This window comes from Glandiceps talaboti, chromosome 1, assembly GCF_964340395.1.
Source record: "Glandiceps talaboti chromosome 1, keGlaTala1.1, whole genome shotgun sequence".
Taxonomy (NCBI): domain Eukaryota; kingdom Metazoa; phylum Hemichordata; class Enteropneusta; family Spengelidae; genus Glandiceps; species Glandiceps talaboti.
The window spans coordinates 18,936,531-18,960,586 of NC_135549.1; the positions used below are offsets into that span (position 1 = coordinate 18,936,531).

Consider the following 24,056-nt stretch of genomic DNA (forward strand, 5'->3'; position numbering starts at 1 on the left):
CGGAAATCCCCCTGCTAACGTATAAATGTATAAATGACCTACTGCCCTCCCCTAAGATGTTTTGTAGTTTTTAATGAGTAAAGTATATTAATTAAATATTTTAGCTCAGAATTGTGCATTTGCATTCCGAAAATGTGTGTAGGAGCAAAGATCTAATGGCTTTGCCCTTATATAGAAGGCATTCAGTTTACATCTGGTTGTTATAGTATGATGTAACATCACTTAAGACATTCTTTGCTTCTTTCAGCAGCTGCCATCAGTGTAGAAAACGTTGAATTGTGATTGGCAAGTAGAACAGATGGTTTATCAAACTCTGCCACCTGCAATACAACATATGCAAAAAATGATTACGGTTGGTGTTTATCATAAGGACCATAAATTGAACCTTTTGTTACAATAGCACTTCTTTTGCAGTTGGGGGCAGTATCTCTTTTGAGTATATTATTGACAGTGTGTATTTTAAAGGTTGTATATATGATAATTCTTACTGGCAGTTCTAATTCTAATACGGACATGTATTATTGATCAGATGACTTTACCTACTGCACCATAACGCGTTCTCGCTGAGTACCTTGCTTTTAAAGACCCTATTTAGATTGAAGTATGTAAATTCTCGGCATACAAAAACAGTTGTCCAGTAGTTATAGATGGTCCAAAACAAAAGAATGATCATATCGAATCCTTACAATCGATCGATCGATCGACCGACCAACCAACCAACCGACCAACCAACCAACCAACCAACCAACCAACCAACCAATCACAAATATTCATATAATGGCAAAATCCAATAAGATGTAATGTTCCATGGTACTGTACAGGAACAAAGTACACCATTGTAAGAAATTATATGCGTTTTGATATCCTTATTGAATTTATCGACGGTGAATGATTAAAAAAGTTCCATAGAGTAGTACTACTTCTTGCAAGAACGCACGCTCACCATGCATTACAATGTGGGCACAATAACGAGTTGCGGGTTTCTACTGTCAATCAAGTCAGAGATGTAACTATGAGTAGTGGCTAGCCTTACAATCTAATTCCTGATTGTACTCACCTTTCCACTATCCATGACTAAAATCTTATCACAAGTAAGAATTGTGTTGAGTCTGTGTGCAATAATCAACATAGTGCATTCTTTGAAAGCATCTCTGATTGTCTGTTGTATTAGACTGTCTGTGTTGGTATCTATTGAAGCTGTAGCCTCATCTAACACCAGAATCTGACAAAATAAAAGAATTCTTTTTATGAACTTTATTCGTCCAAATAAATTCGGAAATTTTTTATAATGGCCACCACAAGAGCAGCGCCCCAATGCCATAGTGTTGAAGAAACGGGAGGAAACCGAAGTACCCGGGAAAACGTGCGTTGTTCGGCAGGGTCAAACTGAGCCAGCCGACACCTGGCGGGTTCGAAATCAGGCTGCAGAGGTAAGAGGCGTACGAGCTACCGCTCGGCCACCACCAACCCCTGCATGATCCAAAAGTAATTGACGACAACTCCTAAAATGCATTACAGGCATTACTTGTCATGCTTGTACTGGATGGAAACCTCTTTTGACACAAGGAGTCACCGTTATAAAACAATTTTTGCATGATAATCTGCTAATCTAGTTCAAATGTTACAACATCGTATCTTTCAGAGTGAATCAATGGAAAAATAAGTCTTTTTGGAAGACACAATCCTTCACATATTTTACTTCTATGCGACTGAATGGAGACATGATTTAAAAGAAATTAGTGGCAACAAATAAATAATAAAAAGGGGTCTGTGACATGCAGGAAATAGCTGGAATTCTATAATTGACGCTGAAAGTTAAAGTCGTGGTCAAAGATCAACGTTTCAAAGGAAATAATAAAGGATAGACGCTTGATTGAAGTATAAAATAATTTTTTGAGTTATGCAGTAAATAATAATTGTTTACTGCAAATATAGTCACCATTCAGTAAATGCTATGTGAGCACCAAAAGTAATGCATGTATTAAATGTATTTTCCCTTCTTGTTCTGCATTACCTTTAGACATCATTTTGAAAGGATCTGGCCACACATAAATGCTATAGACTTTATGCAATATGTAAGAAATAGCTTGATTTTGATAATTGACCCAGAATGTCAAGGTTGAGGGCAAAGATCACTTTCTTACAAGAAAGCTAGCATGTGATTATATAAGGTTAGACACTTGAATGGACACTCTATGTATTGAAGTTTTTGAGTTATGCAGTAATATATTCATTTGTTACGCCAAATATGGCTGCCATTCAGTAAAAGCACTAAAAGCAATCCTGTTTATTTCTTCTCCTGTATTATCCGTGGACATGATTTCAAAGAAATTGACAACAAATAAATATGACAAAGTGTCTATGATAAGCAAGCAATGGCTGAATTTTGATAAGTGACCCTGAAGGTCAAAAATCAATATCTTAAAAGAAAGCTTGTACCTGATAATAATGGGTAGACACTTGAATGGAATCCCTTGTATTACAATTTTTGAGTTATGCTTTAAATATTGATTTTAACTATAAATATGGCATTCAGACAAATTTGCATATGTTCCATATATGACGTCACCTTTGTGCGAAGTTTGCATGTCTGAGAAATTATGTATTATGGACGGACGGATGGAGATATTGAAATAGTCACCCTTGGGTAACTAATGAACAAAATCTTAGCCAATGAATTGAATGAAATAAAAATGCTAGCAAGAGTCCATCATGTGATATGCATTTGCTTATTAAACAAATCACTATAGATATAAATTGTTGTTAATCTATTAAAATACCTCTCAATATTTTGATTTCTGTGACACAATCGCTGATTTTATCACCTTCTCTGGTTCTCACAACCAATCTTAAATAGCCTGATTATTTTTTGTTCTAACAAGACAATTGTCTGTACTAGACTTAGAAAATATATTGTGTCTAAAATATTGATATTGACTGCAAGCTTATTAAAGGTGCCTAGAACGCTTGTTAAACACACATTTGATAATGTGAAACAATCATGTCAACACCAAGGCTGTTTCTGATGCACAGACACACACACACACATTTGCACACGGCTCTTCTAAAAAATGGTCACAAATTACCTTGCTTTTTCTCAAGAGAGCTCTTGCCATACAAATTAATTGTCTTTCACCCACTGAAAGGTTTTCCCCATTCTCCACTACAGGGGCAGCAAGTCTGCCATCCAACTGTGTAACCTTGGAAACAGTGAAAGTTAGTGATGAGACATTTGTTTGACAGAAAATAAATATAGAGAGGTCTTGTGCCAGCAAGTCAGCTTAGTAAATTTGGTTGCATTTCTAAAGCTGTTTGCACTTTTATTGAATCAATGAATTAATAAAACATTGAGCTTCAGTGTAAATATAGTGCTGGAAACCCAAATGGGTGGTTAATCATTCATTCTGTAATGAATGCTGTACATGTTTCCGTTAATCTTATTGAGTTTCCTTCAAATTCTAACAGAGAGTTTCGTTACAGATGTTAAAATGCAAAGTACGAATTCTTTTAAAAGATCACCAAACCTTACCATGTCTTTCAAGTAGCATTTTTCTAAAGCATCCCAAATTACATCATCGTCATAGTTATCAAAAGGATCCAAGTTATACCTGTTAGAGAGACAACAGTTACATGGTAATGAGGTTTGGTAAAAAGATAAATTATCTTCAATACTTATGCCTCGGAAATACCTTTTGCTGCTTCTTTGTTTAAAGCTGTACTATCTATAATGATGATATTATTATTTTTGGAATCGGAAACTGATAATGGCCACCTGACACATGACACTAACATCATGATTCACTGAAAATTGTTAAAATACCAATAATTAGACATTGTACAAATAAATTAAACGTTTACTTTATCTATACGTAGTATACTGTTAATGTTATAGATATAATTGTGATTCATTGGGGTACTGATTTTTGGGTGCGGACCCAAAATCCACTTGATTGGACGTATTGTATTATTTTATGAGTTCGAAAAAAATGTTCAATTTGCAGATAATGCAGCCTTAGGTAACTTCCTGGATTCCTGCGTTATTTCCTGTCGGCCGCTTATATACCTGATTGTTCCTACAAATAGTACTGGAGCTTGTGGGATTATAGATAATCTTGATCTTAAATCTTCTAATCCAATAGTACTGATATCAATATCATCTATCCATATTGTGCCGGATGCTGCTTCCATCAAACGAAATATACTCAGGCAAAGAGATGACTTTCCTGGTAAAAGCAATACATATAGTTAGATATATTGATTTGGTGATCAGAAATGAACTCACAGAACCTTGCATTCTCTTACTAAACAACAAGATGTTAGTTTCAGGTATCCAATATCATTAACATATATTGCCTTTTTTGAATCTTCATTTACATTCAACATTTCAATGCACATACACTTACCTTTGGTTTGGTCTATTCATATGTGTTCACAGATAAATGATGCCAGAATGTTCTATTACAAATTAAATAATAATCCCATTTAATCTCCTCCACATCAGGTAGCACGTTGATTTTAATGACCCACCCAAACTGAAGAAGTTTAATTCCGACATGTAGGATAGAGACTCGTGATCAATTAGTCTCTTACCTGCACCAGTTCTACCCACAATGCCAATCTTCTCCATAGGCTTCACATCAAAGGAAACACCTTTCAAAGCTAAGGGAAGATTTTCACGGTAACAGATCTTTAACCTCTCCATTTGGACTTTGCCATGGTTTGGCCATTTATCAGGTGGCCTGTGCCCATTTATAATTCCAGGAGCCTCGGAAGATATATTCTATGGAGTGGCCAAAAGTGACAACATTGTCAATAATGCTCTTACAACAATAACGATAAAGTACAATGTTGCATTTAGAATTAAATTGAAAGTAAATCTAACACTTTTGGTTATGACACCAAGCAAGGGTTTTCTAGGTATTAAAAGCATGGAAACGTTTGAACATAATATTCAAAACTATTGAAAAAACAAAAAAGATGTCTGTACCATTATATAGTAGTACAACCTCTCCACAGATGTGAATCTTGCCTCCAATTCTGTCATCAATCTGACAACATGTTGAAACATTCCACTCATCTGACAAAGGAAACAAAATATAAATTATATCATACACAGTAGTTATTTCTCTGCAAGTCATAACAACTTTGTTTTGAGATATCATATTTCTGCAAACTGGTACATAATTCAATCTTTACGCCCTCCCAGAAACTGAACTGGAACACACACACACACACACTGATATATGGAAGTACTAACATTTTCCATCACTGTGAACACAAATAAACAGTTCTGTGTTTGAATCTCTTTGTTTCACTGAGAGTGGTGTTGCTTTGTGTTCATTCACAGTGAGATATAATGTATCATTTTTCTTATATGCTTCAGCGTTAACAGTGTCTGTATTTTATTTTATGTAATGCGTACCAGAAAACATTGTTTGAGGCGACGAAAGTATCGTGCCTCCTAACTGAACTCTATATATGGTGTGGTAGTAAGTCCTCACCTTTCACATACTGAAACTATATACAAGTGAGCAGAAATGACCCCCAAGAACAGCACTCTTAGTGGCCAAACCATAACATTTTGTATCTTTCTAATAACCAGAATATGGTGTATTAGCTGAATTTGTACAAAAGAAACAATCACAACCGAAATGCATTTCTGGAAGACTTAATCTCATTACCTGCATAGCAGAAATCATTGCTACTCCAGAGTATGAAGGACTAATTTGTCCGTGTGTTAATACAACAAACAATGCTGTTACGAATGTGGTGAGCGTTGCTATAAGATTCAGACGGACAGAATTCCAGCGATTAATAAAATGAAAGAGAAAGTTGGCAACAGCATTGACATCCACCTGCTCTGTAAATCTGCAACAAATGTCAGAGATAACATTAGTGAAAATGTGGTAGAGAGACAACACTTTCTTTTAAATCTGCTTATACTAGTATGTTTACTTAATCCCCTGTGTAGGAATGTTCAATAACTGACAATGGGTTCAAAAGTATGTTGTAACAGTAAAGGTTTATTTCCCGGGTGCATACTTGATAAACATGAGTTGTACGATCAAAAACCACCCTATACTCACACTTTAAAAAACTCCTCCTTCTTGTTGTAAGCATGTATTGTAGGCAAACCTTGGACTGTTGCTGTGATCTGTGAAAACCATGGCGACCGACTGACATTCTCTAAACGTTTCATATCACGAATTGCATGCCGGAAGTACTTGCCAGTAAGCAAGTAAATGAAACTAAATGGTATCAATGCCAACAGAAACCACGGAAACACAATTATTATGGAAATTACAAGGAACAGTACGTTAATACTTTGGTCGAGAAATGTTTCCAAACTTGACGGAAGCAGTACATCAACTGTTAAAGGAAAAAAATAGAAAACGTCTTTCAAAAACATATTTACTCATTCTTTTCTCTTACGTGACAAATACATTTTTTTTAAACCATGTATCTTTTGTGTGCTCTCGATTTATCAACTAATTAATACATAATATTTAACAAATTCTACAGAGAATAAAAACGACTATAAATGTAAATGTTATAAAAACAAACTACAAATATATGTACCTATACAACTTGGATAGTGCAAATGTAGTGTTACAGCTTTGCTCACCTTCATCTTGATCTCTTGAAAATCTGTTGAGAATTCGTCCCGATGGAGTCGTATCAAAGAAACTCATTGGACCCCTGAAGACTTGTAGAAACACCTTGTCATGCAAAGTACTTGCTGCTTTTTGAGTAACCTGCACAAATGAATAAATTGATCGTATGTTACACACAAATGTACATGTAATCCTCGGACTGAAATTGGAGTAAATTAGACACTAAAATAGATACTCGGCCTAACAATTTAAGAAAAGACAACGTTTCAGGCATTACTGCTTACTCCTATTGATCTGCTATCGTGATATCACTTGTTATCAGCAGGTAAGGAACCAATATTTGAAATATCAGATCACAAACAAGGGAAAGAGTACTTTTCTCTTTCCTTGTCTTTTTTTACCACACCAATATGAAAACACGATTTTACTCTAAGATAAGTATGTGCCTCGGAAACTAAAGTCTTAAAATTTGTGCTGGAATTTTGCAAAAAAACAACAACTATATTCTCATTCGAAGTTTTCTAAGTAAATCAAGGTGTAAGGGAGCATTTTCTTCCACGACAGAAGGTATTTTCGCTAAAAAGGAAAATGTATTGCTGTCGAGAGTACAAAGGTTTTAAGTTATGTCAATTAGTTTGCCTACAAATAATAAACTTAAAAAATTCAATTGCTGTACAAATATTACTCCCTATCTCTACCTATCCCAGTGAGCAGTGTTGCATTTATGAAATAATACCTTCCCAATTCACTGTAAGTAATAACAATATTTTGTTTAAAAATTAAGATTATGAAAAATTATGACGCCCCAGGCTGTTAATTCATTTATTTAGTCAGTTTAGTTTTCAATTTCAATTTGTTGTATTGTTATTGTTTTAACATTACATTTGTTAATGTTGATTTTACCATACTCTACCCACTGGCACTGAAGGTACTGAAGTTGTGTAATAAGGCTTCCTTGTGTAATTCCAAACTGGACAGACAGAATCTAAAAAAGAATATTTGCAAGTCATTCTGTTCCAGTCTACATACATGTGATGTAAGATTCTCACCTTCACATACATCAAGCATTTCAAAAAGATCAATATGACCATGGCCACCAACAAAATGATAAATGCTATCACAAAATAAGATGCCTCTGTATGTTCAAGTAAATTAACGTTGGCTACTGCATCAGTTGTGTTTGTTCCATTGGTAACAATCTGTAGAAAACAAAATAAATATTTTGATTTTTTCATTAGTGGTACTATTTAAAAATGACCTTTTTGAATTATATGTGAGGGCAAACTAGTTGACTTATTGTCTCGGTTAACCAGACTCCCACTACTGGGGCTTTACTCTGAGAACACCCAGACAAGAGTCTGGCGGAAACGTAATAAAAAGTTGTCCGCACCGGTTTTCTACCAGAGCAGTGCATTTTGGGGAATACTTCACATTCAACATTTCACGTTGAACGATGATTCTTCATGACTTGGAAGAAAGGTACTGCATGACTTCTGGTGCGAATGACTTGGATTACATTTCCTCAGATTCGCAACAGGAGGTCTCGCTGTGTATAGGAGTCCCCAGCGCTGAGAGTCTGGATGACAGGTTCCTAATACATAATGGATACATGACATTTAAAAGCAAAATAATTTATCTCAAATATGATTTAAATTTACCTTGGTTCCCTCGGTGATCCAGTAGCCTAACCACCAAACACAGGCAACATTGCTGCCAATGGAAAGTAGTAAAAGTAGGAGCATGACAAGGGATAGCAGATAGCCACCAGCTTGTTTTATATAACAATGGTATGTTTTCCAACTCACTACTCCAACATTGATTTCTTCTGCAGACATCAGTGTATCTTTAAAAAGGCGAGAAACGTAATATATTATTAGTATTAATTATTAACACGAAAGTTACAGTACACATTTGGTACAAATTAACCTAATTTAAACATAGTAGGAATGTGCATGAATTGGTACGAATTGACACAAAAGAAACAAGAATGTGCATAAATTTACACAAATGAAACATAGTACGAATATGCATAAATGTGTATTAATTTACAAACTTTAAACATGGTTTGAATGTGAATAAATTGGTAAAAATATACATATGAATTAATACATGGTATGAATATGCACAAATTAGTACAAAGTTCCATAATTGAAACAGGATATGAATATGCATAAATTAGTTTAAATTTACATACTTTAAACATTGTAGGAATATGCATAAATTTATACAAATTTACATAATATAAATTTGGTATGAAAATGCATAAATTGGTACAAATTTACATGATCTAAAAATGGTAGGAATGTGCATAAACTGACACAAATATATATTAACACATTACAAATGAACATAAAATTCAGAGGGTGTAGTCTATGTGACTACATAAAATTGGTACAAATTTACATTATTATCTAAACATGTAATGAATGTACACAACAACTGGTACATATTGAAACATATACTACATACAATCATGGAGTTACAAGTGTAAGCTGTCGAAACACACTAGATTACAGGATGTATAAATATTTTCACTTACCACTAAGCAGTTCTGTGTCATTAGTTTCATCACTGACAGTGGTACATGTTGACAATCTGCTTAATCGCTTACTTTCTATTGTCTTTGAAACACCACAAGGATAGTTTATATTACAAGAACTGGCAGCAAGGCAATGGACTTTGTTTTGCTCTGTCTGATAACTAGTTCCATGAAAGGAGTGTCTTTGATAATTGAGGTCTGACGACTTGCTCGACATGTGTGACACATCTGCATGGGATTGCTTGGCTTCATCCACTTCACAATGAAAAGTATCCATAACAGAAGTGTACTGGCCTCCTTTTGACATCAACTGGTGGTGAGTCCCATGTTCCCTGATCCTGCCATCACTCATCACAATGATATAGTCACAACCACTCAAATACTAATGATACAGCAGATAAAATGTCATGATTGTTGTAGAAATATCCATATATATTATATCTTACTGTACACAAATGCACTTTCAATAATTTGTTTAACATTCTGTCATGCTAATGCTTTTTCTACTTTGCATATGGAGTACCTACTGGGTCTGTACGCAAACTACTTAATATGCATGTACCGGCCTTGACCTTCACTTTCAAGGTCAAAAATCAATATTGTGTTTTTCCCCTATTCAACACCATGACAGTCACAAACCATTAGCGGTCCAAGTGCAACAAACCCGCGGGCTTGCCTGGCGAAAACGGGTGTCATAAAAGTTGTTTGCATCTCTAAAGCTGTTTGTAGCGTTACTTATAATAGCCTAATAAATTGATAACAACTGATATAAGACGGAGATAAGGTTTGCCTCAATTGACTCACTCCTTAGAAATGATCTTACGCTGTGAACTACACTTTTACAGCTGTTTACTTGTGTTATGTAAGAGCCCATCATCACATGTGTAAATATTGGTACTCTTTGATAACAAGTCCACTTGCTTGGCTAATGGCTTGTCCCAGTAATGCAAATGATGCATTTAAATCATCTTCAATCTGGCTGATTCCATTCACAAAAACATTTCAAAAATGATACAAAGTCATTAAATATAAGAAGTTGGTCCTAAATTTAGAAATAACAGTGTGCTTATTATCTTGTAATTCTATCTTTTGATCTTATAAAACACGAGGATCAGTTTCAGTTTCAACACAATCTGTTTCTCGCTCACCTGTAACTGGTGTGTCACAAAAATGACTGTCTTTTCTTGAAGTTCACCCTTGATGTAGTGATTAAATATATGTTTTCCAACTTTTACATCGACAGCACTAAGGGGATCATCCAGGAGATAAATATCACGACTTGCATAGAGAGCCCTAGCTAGACTCAATCTTTGTTTCTGACCACCACTCAAGTTGATACCTCTTTCTCCAATCTGGAACATTAGATTATCTCCCATATTGTTCATCATTCAGCCAAGGAAAATATGAGGAACCTAAGGGGTCTTGTCACTATGAGTCGTTAGACGAGCAGTGACAGAGCCCTTAGGTCATGAGTATTCTCTGGCTAAATTAAGAAAAAATAATTAGTAATAATATAATTATACCAATGTCAGTAATATCAAAGAAAAATATCGGCGTAATTATAGCAATTTCGAACGTCTTGACTCATATTTCGGCTCTTCACGCATATATTTAGGGTCTATATGTCCTTTAAGCTTGAATGTATAGCATTAGAAAATAACCAGAAAAGAGCACTTGGCTAGGTCACTGGGGGTTATCTAATTCTAAAAGGTATTATTTGATGAGTTTTACTCACCTCTGTTTCGTCACCATTTGGTAAATTTGTTATATCCTCATTCAGACATGCAGCAGACACAACAGTTTCATAGAGTTTTGCATTAAAAATACATCCAAAAACGATGTTTTCTTTTAATGTAGCATTGAAAATCCATGCTTGCTGTGAAACATATGAAATCGATCCATCAATAGCCACTTGACCAGATACCAACTGCATTTGTGCCAATATGGCTGAAATCAGTGATGATTTACCACTGCCAACACTACCACAAACGCCAACTAGTTGACCCTGGAAAAAGAAAAACACATAAGAATGGTCAAAGCCGTGATACCATTAGCATGCACTAATCAAACATCAACTACAGTTGTGCCAAAATGACTGAAATCAGTGATGATTTAACACTTCCTACACTATCACAAACTAAACTACAACTAGCCCTGGTTCAAATGTCAGAAACACCACTCGGGCACATCATCAACATTTGTGCATCATTCAGTTAGAATGCGTTTCTTTCATCAAAATCTTGAAGTTATATATAAAAACGTTAACATTATGTGTGAAATACCTATATAATTCTTACTATGTTGATAATTTAAATACATCTATCAGAATGTAATAGTGTAGTATAAACCACAATGTTTCTATGTATGTATGTATGTATGTATGTATGTATGTATGTATGTATGTATGTATGTATGTATGTATGTGTGTGTGTGCGCGCGCGTGTTTGTGTGTGTGATCTAATAAAACCTAGTTGCAGGATTTCAATGATTTGTTGTGATTGGGTGAACAAAAATGTAGCGGTACTCTCAGCCTATGAAATTAAATGAAGGCTTATCATCCGGAGGGTGTTTCAAATATGTCAACATGAAAATCTAGCGTTCTTATAGACTACCCATACCAATACATTAAAAATGATAGATTCATTTAAAATAAATTATTTTCTGTGGTAAGAATTTACTCTTTTATTATATACTATATATTTATATATTAATTTCTACTATTGAATATGATTTCCGAAGAAAAGAACATTAACTCAACTGTTCAAAGTGAATATGAAGTCATCGTGCTTATCTTTATTATAGCTCAATTTTAAAAGCATCAATTACATGCAATCATTATCTTTCAAATCAGTATTAGTCAGGTCCAATCACTAAATCATCATGCAAATGGGACATTTGAAAGTGTTGTCGCTTATATGCAGTACAAAAGGAGTACTTATGTATTGCAAAAGAGAAGTGTTCATGTGCAGAGTGGTTTCAAACTGTAAAATTGCAAATCCATTCAAGAATACTTAATCATCATAAGCACCTTTTTGAAATTTAAATCAATATCATAGAGAGTTTTAACAAACTTTGCACTCTCAGTACTTTCTTCAAAGTCCTGTTCTTTGTGTGACATCAATTCTCTTTCTTCCAGCTTTTCAACATTTGGTATATCCATTTCATTTTGTTCTTGCTTATCCCAAGCAAAACTTGCCATGGACATCTCTATGGCAACATTTTGATCGGTTGGTTTCTTAGTGTATGCCTGGAGTTCTTCCATCAGTAAGAATTTCTACAGGTTATCGAATATTAAAATAAAAAATATAACATGGTGTACTTATATTGTATTGTTAATACTAATTCAAATAATAATAATGGATAGATAAGTCATGTTGGTATGCTTGTATCATCATTGCAAAAGGTCCTCTTTGCAACTGTAAAAGACATGCCATCAATTATTTGTGACAGTGGAAAAGTATGCTTTGGCTTGCGAGAATGGCATGTACACACATTAAGGAAATGAATATGTAAACAACATAAAGAGTGAACAAACTAACTATTTTTTTTAATATTCTTGATAAATCTGTATTCATTGCGTTATGTCACTGAACATCCTAAAATTCTTCTTTAGTTTGTATTACTATTTGCATTTCTAAATAATGATTACATCAACTTTTGTTGAAAGCAATATATTAATATAGTGATATTTGAATCAAGTAGCAAGGTCTCAAATAAAGGAGAAAATAAAGTGATTTTCAAACTCACTTTTATTCTATGAATGGCAACAAAGCACTCAGCAACAGCCTTCAAAGCTCTTGGTCCACTTAACAAGGTAAATCTGGTTTGAGCAAACATTGCCACCACAGCATAAGCCTGCGAATTGGATAAAACACAGTATTGTACCTCTTTATACTATATGTAACTACATAACTGAATATTAAAATGGAAGACATCTTATCTACAACACGTGAAAATGTGCATCAAACAAACTGCGTCATCACCTAGTAAAGGTGCTCCTGATACGTGCAAAAGATGATGTTTTCCTTTGATTATCAGTATACCAAACTTATAGCAACTATGACTTCTTGTATAATTTTTACCATATGTGACAGAACTGGCAAAAACAAGTCATTAATGAGTACAAATTTGCAAGGAGATCTGCTGTCACTGAGATTGCAATAATTGATCCTATATAATACTTATAATTATACTAATGCAAAAACCCTGGGATATATACATTGGCTTTTAAGATAATTATAGAATCATGTCGCAATAATCTGTTAAAATAGAATTTAAATGGGACAGCACAACACTTTTGCAGACATATGAGTAATATGCTATCTTATCATAGTCGGTGAGTTCACACGCCAAGGCAACTTGTACTGTACAAGTTAAAATGTCTTACTATAGCCGGTGAGTTCATACCCCAAGGCAACATGTCAAGTTACCATAGCTTGTGAGTTCGTACCCCAAGGCAACATGTACCGTAAAAGTTAAAATATCTTACCATAGCTGGCGTGATTTCATATCCCAAGGCAACATGTACTGTATAAGTTAAAATCTCTTACCATAGCCGGCGTGCGTGGGTTCATATCCTAAGGCAACATGTCATGTACAAGTTACCATGGCCGGTGATCATGAGTTCATATCCCAAAGGAACATGAACTGTAAAAGTTAAAATATCTTACCATAGCTGGCGTGATTTCCTATCCCAAGGTAACATGTACTGCATAAGTTAAAATCTCTTACCATATAGCCGGCGTGCGTGAGTTCATATCCTAAGGCAACATGTCATGTACAAGTTACCATGGCCGGTGAGTTCATCCCAAGGGAACATGAACTGTAAAAGTTAAAATATCTTACCATAGCTGGCGTGAGTTCATATCCCAAGGAAACATGCACTGTGAAAGTTAAAATCACTGATAACACTTGTACCACAGGATTTATTGACTGACTCAATCCTTGCACAAAACCAGCTCTTTGCAAGACTTTCTTCTCACTATTTCTGATATCTGGCAACAATAATGAACATTTTTAGAATGATAACTGTTGACAAACCCCCACATGTAAGTAACACATAATAGAACAGCAATATCAATATGAATAACAACACATATCATACTTCAACAAGAGGGATGGGTCAGATCTAAATGTTTTAATTGTGGGATTATGCATGCAATAGTCACATAATAATCACTGTTTATTCATTCTCGCAAACCAGAGCTGTTATTTCTTCCGTCTACTACGAAATAAGAAATCTGGACGGCACGGCACGTTTCCACGGTGCCGTAAAAGAGGCCGTGGTTTTCGAGGATGTGTTTACTCCTCGAAGTGCACGGGTTGACTCAGGACCGAACTTTGGCCTGTATTGTATATGAACTGTAACATCTGTACTTTGTATATATAGTGAAAAGAAAGAACTGTACTAGGAACTGTATACATGCTCAGTCTATTGAACATCTGACTGTTACATATTTGGTATTTGATTCACGAGCAGCTGATAGGCTCTTAGTCTTCTTGACTGTATATGATTTGAATGCCTGGGTATGACTGTTCACTAATTCAGACAGGCACTACTAGACTTGATAAGAAACCGATAATCCAAAAGGCTTGAAAATCACTTCTGATACATACATACATACATACATACATACATACATACATACATACATACATACATACATGTATGTATGTATGTATGTATGTATGTATGTATGTATGTATGTATGTATGTATGTATCTCTAAATATATATATATATATATATATATATATATATGTATGTATGTATATATATATATATATATATATATATATATATATTTATATCTAAATATATATATATATATATATATATATATATATATATATATATATATATATATTTATATATATATCCTTTAGTTGTGTTTATTTGTATCATTTACTCAACATACATACTTGGACCTACTGCATTGCTTGGTAGTTTGTTGTTTGTCCTTGCCTATCCATTGCAGGTATAGTACTTGTTACCCTAGTAGTACTGCCATGCTTAATATTCCAGTGTTTTAAAGGTAGATGAAAATATGATATACATGTATGTATGTATGTATGTATGTATGTATGTATGTATGTATGTATCTCTAAATATATATATATATATATATATATATGTATGTATGTATATATATATATATATATATATATATTTATATCTAAATATATATATATATATATATATATATATATATATATATATATATATATACATGTATATAATTTATACACATGTATATATATATACTGCCATGCTTAATATTCCAGTGTTTTAAAGGTAGATGAAAATATGAAAATCATAATCAACACCTTGGTGATTTATGACCCAAGTTACTTCCTTCACTTACCAGCAACTTTTTCAGCAAATGGTCTTTCCCATGCATACATTTTGATAAGTTTGATACTTGTGATCATTTCATTGATCATACGCACCCTCCTGTCTGTTATTTCGATGGATTTTACTCTCAACGTGGCTACAGCTTTAGATGCAAGTACCTGGAGAGAGGGAACAAAATAGACGATTATTAAGCACTGTGTACACAGTATACATTATACAAAAATAATTTTTAGGGTAAGTTTTGCACTCTAAGATTGGATAATGTATGTATGGGGGTGAGAATTCAGGAATTGCAGAACAGTATTTAAATAATCAAGACACCTAGCCTTCACTAATGAAATACGTATGTTTTAAGTGTTATCATGTTTACTTAATCACAACAACAATTATGGCGTCATTATGTTACCTGACTGCGTGTCTAATTATGCATTCGAACAGTCACAGTCTATGGTGGAATGCCATTCGAGACCAGCTCAACGGAAAACCACTGAGTAGATCAAATTACACGTATATGTACATGTCCCGTTACAGCTAATATGCAATTACGTACAAGCAGCTATGAGCTGATAACAAATAGGAAGGGTAACAAGTACTATACCTGCAATGGATAGGCAAGGACAAACAACAAACTACCAAGCAATGCAGTAGGTCCAAGTATGTATGTTGAGTAAATGATACAAATAAGCACAACTAAAGGACCACCAATCAAATAGGATGTATTTGCAGCTGCATCAAAGATTCTCTGTCCATCATTTGTACACAGATTAATAATCTGCAATTCAATTCAAAAACAACATTTTTAGATCACTCTCATTAGAAGAGTGGGTTTCAGGAAACAACAAATCATACATAAAAAATTATGTAAACTATTGAAAGACATTTATTTACCACAGTAAGGTACACATATTGTGCTGAGCCATATACTGTGGAACACACTATTATCAAGAGATTTTATCTTCACCAAAAAGAGAAATTGTTCTTCCTTTATCTACATTGTATACCATTCTCATACAAATGTACCACTTTTATCATCCAAACCTACTCACCTGTCCAACAGTTTGATCTTGTAAATTCCGTAATGCTAACACCTTTCTGTAAATGGTGGCAAGAACGGCACTGCGCAGTTTCATTCCTACGTGAAATCCAAACGTCCATTGGCAAGATATTGATAGGCTTTTTATAGTTTGTGTAATCAGAGTGAGGAAGGTGAGTACCAATGCATAGAGTAGGTTAGATTCCGTTCCTTGTATATATTGTAATAGGTCATGGACGATCAACTATATGAGAAAGTGAGTAATAAATTGCAGTTAGTCATTGCTAATGATAATCTATATACAGGAAATATTAAATTATCTATGTTGGATTTATAATTCATAATAGCAATTTTACTTTCTTTTCTACTTGAAAACAACAACATGGAACAATTCATACACCAAGACTGTGTTTGTAACTCAACAACTGGAAACAGTATTGTGTAGAAATGTTGTCATTGTATGTACAGGAAGTGATTTGCACACAAACTGAGTTAACTCCATTAATCAGTTGTAATCACATGTAAACACAGATCATAGCGAGCTGTGTTAGCATTTTAAGAAATACATAATCATGAGATACAACTTGATATGGCCACTTATGTAACATAAGTGGTTAATCCCATGGCTACGGGTAGCTTAAAACAGACAATCATAGTTTTTGACTGTTTGAGACTCACAGAAAGTAATTACCACTTGCCAATCTGAGAGAATGCATTTAAAATACTCACTACTTCAGAGAAACATGCAAAGGCGAAGATAACTTGACTAATAATAGAAATAGTTAATTCTTTCCAAGAAAATCTCCAAAATACAGCTCTCAAAGAAGCTTTTTCCTCTCCTTGATTCCAAATCTCGTCCTTCCAGAGTTTCTGGAGTCTAAAGAAAATAAAAACGTCAACATCTTCAACTTTCTTAAGTTTGCTTAAATCAAAAACCTTTGCAAGTCAGTGTAGAATGATGAAGAGAAGTACATATCATTTATACACAAAAGTCAGGACATTCGATCCTAATTATTATCGCCTAACAATTGATGACAAGCCCCGTTGGTAGAACAAACAGATCTGATGAAAGAGCTTTCAGTGTGTGGCTTCTAAACAGCGTAATTTAGATGTTATTTTTGTAGCGTTAAGTATTGTAGGTTAGGCTCTGTTGATTTACTCTTTTCTTCCTCTGTATCATGTTGTATAGATTTGCTGTCCATCAAGCAAAATTTGGGATAAACAATAATGTTGAATTGAAATGAATTATGTATGTAAGGAACAGCATTCAAAGCCAATTACCATGACAATGTACATGTTAAACATGACATTCAAACCCAATCATAATACATTTGGGTCAATGTCATGTTGGCGAATACTGTGATGATATACCACACATTTAAGCTTGATGCGCATATTGCATCACCAACATGTTGTTAATAGCATGATGATTTGTCAATATATGTTCACATGACATTGACTATTGTGTATGTGGATCGACAGTTATCACTTTGTGATAAGAAACGATTCTGGGCAAGCTTAATTTCACAGTTGATGACAGATGACATCATTTTCTATGGACAAACTTGTCATTCTTATCAGAAAAGAATTAAAAAGAACAAACGAGAAAGTAAAAACGCTGAAGGGATTTATTGATTACTCTACGTTACTTTTATGGGCACAGCCGTCACTGTAAACCTGAGTCCCTATAGGCCTATGAAGTGTGCATGTTGACTGTTCTTGACCGACATTATACGTTAGTTTTCTACTTTGTCATGTAAGTCACCCCAGCACAGTCTGATTCCTTCAGGCTTCATGCACAGGAAACAGACTGTGTTGGAAAGTCCCTACACAAAGCTTTTGTATGATGACCAGTCAACATGTTACTACTAAAGATAATATATTGTCCTTGCTGCCATGTGTTATTATGTAGATACTTATAGTACCATACAAACCTTGCTGAATTAAATTCTGCTGAATCTCTTTTAGGACACAACCACATATCATCCATGGTTAAACCCTCTTTACAAGCTTTCTTCAGTAATGGTGTCAGCCAGGTATACCAAAGGAATGACCATAATCCAACATCTTCCATTGGCAGGTATTTACTTCTGTATGAATTGAAAACAGAAAAGGGACACATCAAATCAGCACGTTTTAAACCACAATGTTTGAATCCCATAGTCTTGGATTACTTCTATCTTATCAGTGAAGTCATTGGGATTAGCATTTTCAAACCACAATGTTTTAAATCCCATAGTCGTGGAATACTTCTATCTTACTAATGGAGTCATAGGTATTAACAGTTATAAACCACAATGTTTCAAACATAGGCAATGAAGGAGCCAAATTTAATATAAACCTGCTGGTGATTGTTTTATTGTATTGCACACCCTCTGTTATTTAAATTAAATTCTTTAGCTTACTTTTTTTATTTTTTTCAAATTTCATCACATAGCCTATGAAAAAATTTAATCATTTAGTGAAATTGTGTCTTCTTATTTACAAACGTGTGAGAAATTTAGCCAAGGAGCGTCAAAAGTGAAGTGGTTACAAAATGTTTTTTTTTTATAACTTTTCATCTAAGTTTGATGGGATTATCTGAAGGAATGTTAGAAATATAAAAATACATCACTATAATTTTCATTCAGTAATCAATACCTTCTTTTCCTGCGAATTGGTTTTAGTGTTTTCCATGCATGGTATCTTGTCTTTCTTGCTGCCATTGGCATTTGTAGGTTGTAGTCTTTCTGTATAGCTTGAGCTGACATGTCAAAGTCATGACACTGGAGTGCTTCAGCATATGAATATGGCCGGTGGTATATTCCAGTACATTCCTTGCTCTCAAGTTTAGAAATGTACTTATCGTCTTCAATTTCCTGTATCTCCATGTCATCATTACTCACTCTCACACTAGTATCGCTATCATCAGTTCTTTGATGAACGACAAGGTGCTTTTCTGAAATTAAAGAATTTATGTCTCAATTTTTCCAATAATATTTATCAAATATTATACAATGATTACCAAAAAAGTTTGGTAATATATATATATATATATATATATATATATATATATATATATATATATATATATATATATATATATATATATATATATATATATATATATATGCGCACTATAGTATCTGACATATGTGCCAGGTTTGGTTGAAATCTGCTCATGCATTTCAGAGATACAGGTGGATACAAATGTATTCATGAACACACAAGCGCACAGATGGATAATATTTACTATTATCCATCTGGATAATATTTACTATTATCCATCTGGATAATATTTACTGGTATGACACCGTAACAAAGTAACAATTCATTTTACATAATCATATCTTTTTTAATCGTATAACGTGTTTATAATGTTATAAACACTGGACAGCTACATATGAAAGGTTTTCCATGTTCTAGAACACCTCGAAGTTAGGAGGGTATGACGTCAGATTCCTGACATCCTTTGCGCAAAAATGGCGATTTTCAAATGAGCAATTTCGCAACTAGACACCAACACTAATATCCCCACTAAATACCAAGGCTATCGGTCTCTAGTGGCTTTTGAGTTTGTGTCGTCTACACACACGCACAGACACAGACACAGACACACACACACATTTCACTATACCTCAGTTGTGCTAAAATGACATTACAATGCAAAGTACTTTTGCAACATGGTACAATCACATACCTTACAAGAGGAATCCAAATCAAATCTGGTTGTATTTATAAGTCTAAATTCAATGGGGAAGTATTTAGGTCAGGGATTTGGAAGCACGCATTCTGTTCTTGCATAGACTCGTATACATGTAAGCATGACCATTGTCGGTAAATCGATTCAATATGTTGTTTGGTATCCTTGGTTATTGTGCAATTGACTATTAATGTTCAACTTGTTACATATTAAATTAGATGGTGATACACACTAGATGTGCCTGTATAACTTGTTTCAGTGTTGAGGTTAATCCCTATTGAATTCCAATGGAGTGAATTTAAATATACCTCCGACGTCAGTAGCTGTTACTAGAAACAACGAAGAACTAAGACCATATCTGACCAACAAACTTTAACAAATTCAGCCTTACATAAATACAGTTATCAAAAAACATGAATATGCCCTAAACTTGAAATGCCATCGGACAAATGATATATTTCTCGAGATATATGGAATTGAGATACTCTAAAATATGGTTGAGGCGGGTACGGGCAATCCCTACTTTATCTCGAGAAGACAACAACAGATTATCCGTTACACACGTATATAGTCTGTGGAGATTACAGGTACTTTGTCACAGGTACAGAAATTTAAACTTTATCTAAATATTCCTTAAGCCTTTTACTGTTTAATGTATTTGTTGTGATCTTGTCCACTATTACTGTCTGACGATCGTTCTGTGTACGTTCTCGGTGACACAACCCAGTCAGTGTCACTTGTGAGCTAATAATTCTATTCAAGCATGGTCATATTCAAAATATACCGTCAGCATTGATGATAGTTTTGAATATCGTAAATACCAAATAACACCATTACGTATGACCCATCACCATTCTTGAATAGAATTAGGCTCACTAGCGACTTTAAACTGTAATCCTTAGCACATTCCTGATGTCGACTAAATTCTGTCGGCCCGGCCGGCCCCAACAATTTCCCCATAATTATTCAAAACGTTCATGGTCATGGGTTCGAATCCCACTGGAAACAGGGGATTTTTCTGTGACCGACCCAAACCCAGGGTGAGTGTTCTACAGACTCGGTGGATAGACTGTATCACTCAGCCGTGTCTCACTCACAAGACTAGTGCAAACTTGGTGGAACTACTGGAGTAATGACTTAAGAGGTCGGGACGATTACTCACGCGGAGCCGGCAGATGCTATCTTTGCCGGGCCTGGGTGACTCTGCGGTAGCCTGTGGATTGACTGGGAAAGCCTTGACAGCTCCATAGTAACGCGATATATGGAGCTGTGTTATGTAGTCCCAAGCCTGAATGGAACTCTGTAGAATTATGTGTGATTGTGTACATACATGTACGTCTGCATAAAAAGAATATCGTTGGGAGCAATTCCCACCACAAAAAATTGAAATAAAAAAGTGTTATTAACAAATAGAAACTTGTTCAATCATAATACTTTGATGGTATCATACAAAAGCTAAAAAATACATATTGTGTTTGTTATATATATGGCGACCTGCACACAACATATGGCGCAAAATTGACACACTCTTATTCTCGCTTTGTATGGTCATAAATTTATGTATCTAGTCTAAAAGTATTAGTACAAAGTCGTGTGTCATTGTGTATATCACATGCAAGTAACGTCAAGGACAGGGGTACTGTTAATTTGTGTTAATGACCATGAAACTGGCATAACTTGGCATGGAAAAAGAAATACAAATTCGTTTTCGCCTCGCCAGAAACCATGCTATGATGTGACCCCGATGTCGACTAAGCATATTCAGATGACTTGTTGGGAACGGCGGGATTATCAATCATTTAAGTCGTAATTCTTATAACTTACCACTCAGTGATTTCCGCATACAGTATTCTATGTCATTAAGCATAAAATGACAGTCAGAAAGATAGTCACAATATCCAAGAAAAGCGGGAAATACATCTAAGTACTTGTAATTTTACTGAATGTGTCAACCCCCACGCGTACGTGACTTGAGTACGACATAACAATAACAACAGTTCAAGGGCGCAAGATCAATAGTTCATGATCACTTTAGGATAAAAACACACTACATTTGTTTATTTTAGGTCTCCCTTCACCCCCCCCCCCCCACACTTTTAACTAAATTTTAGTCAAAATTGAAAATTGTTTCAGACAACACAATCAGTTTTTAAATCAGTATGTAGTAGTAGTATGTCGTGCTATGAATGCAAAGTCAGTATGTCATGAAGAAAAAAAAATCTTTTATTTATGTATTTGAGTGCCGTACATTACAGGTCGAAAATCCTTTGATTTGAGGGCATTTTCTAGGGTACAAAACAGATGAAATTAAAAGTGAAATTGATTTTGTAGGATGAGAACTAAAATGGTTCAAATCCCCCTCTCCCCAAGTAAAAGAATTTACTTTTGTATCCTACACTGAACCATTGATCTCGCCCCTAAATAAGTATTATTGCTTTAGTGTAACCTGTTTACCTCGTCAGTTGGAGCAGTGCATTCCACAGATTGGCATATACACCAAGCACACGCTGAGTTCCTATTTTTCCCCTCAATTTAGGGAGTCTTCAGTAATTACAGAGGGGAGGGGGAAAAGAAAAATCAGGCCCGGCCTGTTGCGTGAAATATGACTCCTCTCCCACGATTCCATCGACACTGAAATACTGTGTGGTGAGTAAGAATATAAAGCTCTTGCGGCTTTCATTCATTGAAACTGAACTTATATTATTGGCATGTGCATGTGAAAGCTGGTTGGCACAGTGATTTATTTCTCGTATGCGATTTAATATATACTATCATATATATGCTCTTTGATATTTGCGATCAGGACCAAAGAAAATGCAAAAAAAGGACATTCCTTTGTTTTGATTACTTAGTTTGGTTGCACTGTCCATATTCTGTATTTATTCGTACTATTTGTCAGAAAAAAGTTACATTACGTATGTGTATGCATGCATGTATGTATGTATGTATGTATGTATGTATGTATGTATGTATGTATGTATGTATGTATGTATGTATGTATGCATGCATGCATGCATGCATGCATGCATGCATGCATGCATGTATGTATGTATGTATGTATGTATGTATGTATGTATGTATGTATGTATGTATGTATGTATGTCCTATCTAAATTTTGTACACGTGATTACTTGTGTTCATCCATTTTGTGTACAATTTATTTCCTTATAAACAATCACAAACTTTTTACACAATTTTCTTTTATCTTACTTGTCAAAATAGTGTTTTGTAATACGGAACTTGCAATCCAGACTGAGCATGCTCAAACGCACAGGACTATGGGATTATCTGTGGTTATCGTAATACCTAATCTGGAACTACTTATAAAATTAACCTCCCATAATTGTCAGGGTAACTATGAATTGATTATTTGTGGTTACAAACAATGTATCAACATTGTTTACAATACTAATTGATTAGTATGTATTAACACATTTCCCATGATGCAATATTCAACATGGCGGGTTCCCCATTACTGAGTTGCAAACGAATGATCAGATAGTGCTGTGGTTTCTCTGTCAAAATTATTGGATTATTGGATTTGTCTGAATATGACATTTGTTCGTCATTTATTACATTCGTCACATTCTTGAATTTGGCACGTTCAGAGCTCCCACGATAGTAAGCTACCTGCTGCCGGTATACAATCGCCATCGATCATTTTAACGATTTATTATTAACACAAGATTATATGTGATAGTAATAAGTTTATTATGCAAATCAATTTTCACAGTATATTGTAAGATTGCGGTTTTATGTTATTACCGCCAAGTATTCCATCATTGTAAAAACAATAATAAACTTATGCAGCTTTCCTAGAATATGTACATTTGC

The 24,056-nt window shown here is 34.5% G+C and overlaps 1 protein-coding gene across 1 annotated transcript; it reads right to left on the reverse strand.

The window, feature by feature from the left end:
• Positions 1 to 218: 218 nt before the first annotated feature.
• On the reverse strand, positions 219 to 23,883 carry LOC144434021 (ATP-binding cassette sub-family C member 5-like). Its single transcript, XM_078122466.1, has 25 exons — positions 23,853 to 23,883; positions 19,181 to 19,478; positions 18,475 to 18,630; positions 17,270 to 17,417; positions 16,554 to 16,784; positions 16,106 to 16,279; positions 15,518 to 15,665; positions 13,999 to 14,147; positions 12,901 to 13,008; positions 12,182 to 12,427; positions 10,889 to 11,158; positions 10,302 to 10,505; positions 9,154 to 9,535; positions 8,273 to 8,457; positions 7,664 to 7,813; positions 6,626 to 6,755; positions 6,087 to 6,369; positions 5,682 to 5,868; positions 4,988 to 5,077; positions 4,591 to 4,780; positions 4,064 to 4,223; positions 3,530 to 3,608; positions 3,087 to 3,200; positions 1,058 to 1,222; positions 219 to 320 (listed from the first exon to the last, which is right to left on the reverse strand). Exons 1-25 carry the CDS (start codon positions 23,881 to 23,883, stop codon positions 219 to 221), a joined length of 4,380 nt encoding a protein of 1,459 aa, XP_077978592.1.
• Positions 23,884 to 24,056: the final 173 nt, after the last annotated feature.

What these genes read in the sequence shown, in the direction of transcription:
- LOC144434021 (XM_078122466.1), bottom strand. Translation starts at nt 23,883, where the DNA reads ATGATCGATGGCGATTGTATACCGGCAGCAG. An exon ending in TTGCATGTTTCTCTGAAGTA is followed by an intron (nt 16,785 to 17,269) that starts GTGAGTATTTTA and finishes TTTCTCATATAG; the next exon opens with TTGATCGTCCATGACCTATT. An exon ending in CTCTCTTGAGAAAAAGCAAG is followed by an intron (nt 1,223 to 3,086) that starts GTAATTTGTGAC and finishes TTATTTTGTCAG; the next exon opens with ATTCTGGTGTTAGATGAGGC.